General features: G+C 53.4%; 1 protein-coding gene across 1 annotated transcript; it reads left to right on the forward strand.

Annotated features, from left to right (window-relative positions):
* Positions 1–2079: 2079 nt before the first annotated feature.
* On the forward strand, positions 2080–4002 carry J7T54_007686 (uncharacterized protein; the record flags this gene model as incomplete). The annotated part of the gene is made up of 1 exon (XM_051508356.1): positions 2080–4002. One exon carries the CDS (start codon positions 2080–2082, stop codon positions 4000–4002), a length of 1923 nt encoding a protein of 640 aa, XP_051360499.1.
* Positions 4003–4686: the final 684 nt, after the last annotated feature.

Here is a 4686-nt window from a genome sequence, read left to right on the forward strand (position 1 = left end):
CGCACGTGACGCTTCGAAGCTTCCAGTCGCGCCTCACGCCGTGTTTTATGATAGTCGCCGACACGTGCTCAGAAGGCTGTGTCCAGAGCAAGAGACTTCTTCCAGAAAGCTGACCATGGGCAAGGGTCGCTGACTCGCTGCGCTTGGACCCTCCTGGAGGACGATTCCGAGTCTCACGGTCCGACTCTCGCCAACAATGCCGACAAGCTGTTGATAGAGCGCACGTGATATAACAAGAGTCGTGCGCCGTGTAGAATCCCTTCGATACGGTCATTCAGGTGACGTAGGATAGAGCTAATTAATATTGCACAAATGACCTGAGTAAATTACTTCAGGCTCTCCAAGGTGCCCGGCGAAGGAGGTGAGCGCGTTGTACTAGCAACACGCATCCAAATGGATGGAAAGTAACGAGCTTCCAGGAGTTGTCCACGCTCACAGCGTAAGGAGTCACCGCAATGCATCCGGCTGCCACCAGAGTGGTTGAAACCGGCTTGCGACTGGATGCTGCAAAAAGACGCCAACACGTGAGCTCGTCGAATTGTTGATGGCGACACCACACCGCTAAGAGACTGGAGTCTTCGATTGATCGAGGCTGGCCGTGGAAGCTGGAAAAAGCAGCCTTTCCTCCGTGCGGCACTGTGCTAATACTGTGTGTTGCCCGGTCGGTGGTCGCTCACCGTCTGTCGACAACGTCAGCCTCACATGCACGCTGGTGTCACTCAAGAGAACACTGTAGTAAACCCGCAGTTCGGAGCAGTCAATCCAATTTCTTTTCATGACAACGTCTGGAGCCAAATACATTGCTCGAATGCCAGGGTGTGCGCCTTGCCTGGCAAGTGATCGACCGGACGATGTTTCGCATGGTCGCCTTTTCTCTTCATCAGTAGTTATTGTAAAAGGGGCACGACCACTGAAATGGTGTCGAAGAGCAAGGCAAGGTAGTTTCGAAACTTTGGAGCGGACCGCATCTTCCTAGCGCGACTGAAAAGACTGCTCTCTTGTTGTTGTTTTTGATCGATGGGTCTCAAAACTCTCAATGCTCACCTTCAGCTTCAACCCGTAGGGTATCACGGTCGTCCGAGGGTCACAGAGAGCCCATCCTCCACGCCCGCCACAACACAGCAGGTGCTGTCAGCAATCTTACGTCTCGGGCTGTCACGACTTTGTTCCAAATGACTGATCGCGCTGCGTTTCTTCGCTCCAAGCAGACATCAAAATTGGCATGTTGTGCTTGTCACGGACTCGCGATTCACGACTGACCCCTCATCACGAGATCAGCTGCGCAATGCTGTTAGAGATCTCTCCACTGCTGGCTCGCAAGGAGCGCAAATTTATCAAGTCGATCTTTATAATCCGATTCCATAAAATCAGCAGTCGATATTGCAGGTCATCTCATGCATCGCAGACTGTACCGAAAGGATTGTTCAAGTGTATGCCTTGTGTCGCGCATCTGATGCTGATAATAAATAATTAGTTCTTTTCCCAACTTGATGGGACCGGATACGGTCGCTGTGCCATGGTAGCATTTATTGACATTTGCAGAACACCTTCATGGCTGTCCAACAACCAGATGCGTATCCGCGCCGCTCCTGAGCTCTGTCATGCTTCAGGTCTGTCGCAAGACAGGGGTCTTCTCCCCCTGGGTCCTGGACTCCTGCTACACCTCCTGGGACGTGTCATCCACAACTTCGTGCGGTAGGCGTCTGACTCGGACGCAAGCGAAGCCGTATCACCATGTTCGATACCTTTTTCCTTGCGGCAAATACTCTTGGCCGGGACCAAATGCGTTTGACAAGGTTACCCAGATGCTTAGCAGAGCTGTTCCTACGTATTACTTTGTGCGATGCATCGACCTGATCACGCCCAATTCCCAACTTCCCATCTCAATTTTTTTTATTTTAATCACACCTTCCCTTTGTCTAGTTTTTTCTCCAGATACGTACAATTGAATTCAACCGTCTCTCGAATTATTGTTGCAGAGTGCAATTGAGCAATAGCCCATGCAGGCCAGGGCTTCAGGAAAGCTGTTTTCAGGCGCTCTTGGGAGGTCAGATCTCGTCAGGCAAGGGCCTCATCACGATGGCATCTATTTCACGAAGCTACTCTCCAAGACGCATACACCTGCGAAGCAATTCAAGCAGCTTTGCGGGAGACGACGTGGACGCCACATCGACGCCAACTGTCCTGTCGAATGTCATCAGTGAAACGTCCACTGCCTCCACAACCGACGCGACGACTGCCCTCGAAACCTCTGATGAGCCGCCTACTGATAGGCTCAAGGAGTCTGCAGAGCAGATCCCTCAGATGCCGTCGGGTACATCATCGGATTCACCACCGACTCCAACTCCGGTACCCGTTGAACCAACTCCCGAAACCCCTGAACTCGCAGGGCTACAACTCTCCACTATCAGACCGGACGTGGGCAATGCAAGCCTTATTGTCTCAACTGAAGTTTTTGAAGAGGAGATCACCCCTCAGGAAACTCCAGCGCCAATTCGCGTCAACGACGAGGCCACAGAAACAACTCAGGACGAGAACCTATCATCGTCAGTTGAGAGCATCTCCGAGACAGGCGTTCTGAGCAGACCCGCGCCTACATCTACGCCTGAACCTACAAGTGATGGTGATGGTACCTTCACGGGATCCGATGACGACCCGATCAATACTGTGGGATTGCCGCCCGTAGTCCCAACTGGCCCAGCTACTGAGAGCGGTGATCTATTGCAAGAAGGCGCCGTCGAGTTTCCTCAGGAGTCTGCTCCAGGCACCGATCAGGGCGGGCCCCAAGAAAATGGCGACAACGGTGCAGATGGTGAAGAGAGTGAAGAGAAGGAGGACAGCGACGACACTGCGGGCAGAAATGATCAAAACCGGGACGACGATACCTCACCTCCTGATGATGTCGATGTCATTGATGACAATGAGACTGGTGGCGCTGAACCCGAATCAAACACTTCGGAACCAGGGAAGGAAACCCAGACCGCAGCTGACAATAGCGCACCAGGGGATGGAGGTAGCCCTGCGATAACGCAGACAGGAACGGCAGTGCCATCTTTACCGACAGACATTTTCTCCGGGGGAGACGATGGTGGCAGCACGGATCGAGAGCTGGCAGGGTCAGCTGAAGGGAATGATGGACTCTCAGGTCCGCAGAAGGCTGGCATCATTGCGGGCAGCGTCATTGGCAGTGCCATCCTATTTGCACTCATCGCGTTCCTCATCTGGTACATACGCAAGCGAAGACGCGATCGGAAGTATCAGTATGTGATCAAGACGCCTATGGTCGAGCAACCGCCGGCACTCGACCCAATACCTCGGTCAGCACGGTTGACCGAAGCTGTGGCCAACATTTTCAAGCCGACCACGGCTTCGAATATGAGCTCGCGGGTCGATCTGAGTCGTGGCAATCCCCAATTTTCGACAGATGGCCAGCCCAGATCGCGAGCCTTGTCAGCAGGACCCATTGGCACAAACGGTAATCCTGCCAGGAACGGCCAAGATCCTGCTTGGCCCTCGGACCCGGGCTCTCTACGAATTCATAACGCCAGGCCGATGGGCAACGCGGTTGCCCAGCTCAGCGACCCCTTTGCGGACACCAATGCCATCGCGACCTCGGGCCGACACCCTGCTGATCCCTTTCATGACTCACAAGCGATTCAAAAGAGCCCACGTCTGTCTCTCGTCCCTGCTTGGGACCCGCGAACCGCCCGTCCACGTGGTTCCACGACTGGAAGCATCCGCCAGACTTCTCTACAGCCTGGCCAGCCGGGCGCATCCGCCCCCATCAAGGCACGGCCGAACGCTCCACCGCCAGGACGAACAAACGTCCGGTCAGATCAGTTCGATTTGGAAATCGCGTTTCCGCCGGCGGCTTTGATCCCTCCTGTGCCACGATTGCAACGCCCCGAGAGCTACACCTCACTAGTGAGCACTCTCAGTAGCTACAGCCAGTCGGATCATCAAAATAGGGTGAGGGTTTCGCGGTTTGGCGAAGCGTTGTAGCTGGGCCCGGTGTCCAGGGGGCCACAAAAACGAGAAAGCACGGAGTTTTGGGTGCGTTCTTTAAAAGATATACCACGGGGGACCTTTGTCCAGGTTGCACATGATACCACGCTCGTTAGCTACGATTGCAAGAATAGCGGGACTATGACTTGCTCCAATGACTTTGCGTTATCCAGGATCCGCTGATGTTAATATGTATATTTTGGCACTGTTGCATTTGGACAACCGCGAAGGTGGTGTCGCGAGGATGGTGCGAAACCAGCGCGTGACATCACCCCAGGCTGATACAAGGCTGATTTTATTGGTGAAAGTATCCACTTTAAAGGCGCGAGTCGCGAGAAAGTCGCGAGAACGCGTGAACGGGGACGATCATGCTGAGGTCTTGAACGCTGTATTGAGGCATTACGGAAGCTTACAATTCTAAAAAACATGATAAGCGTGCATCATTGCCAAGAGCAACATGATAGATACTATGCACGTGTACGGGTAGAATGTCTTGATTCCGTCGGAGTAGCTCACGCTACCTGTGTGTTCGTGACCGCCAGGATCTACTGGGGACACCGCCCTTCCGCCCTTCCATATCCTACTTCATCATGGACGCAACTCAATACAAGGACGCCTGCTCAAAAAAGTCCCAAAATAAACAAGAAGACTCTAAACATGTATCGAGTGCTCGATAGGCCT

The sequence above is a fragment of the Emericellopsis cladophorae genome (genome assembly GCF_022114955.1).
Source record: "Emericellopsis cladophorae strain MUM 19.33 chromosome Unknown NODE_43_length_196915_cov_126_952037, whole genome shotgun sequence".
Taxonomy (NCBI): domain Eukaryota; kingdom Fungi; phylum Ascomycota; class Sordariomycetes; order Hypocreales; family Bionectriaceae; genus Emericellopsis; species Emericellopsis cladophorae.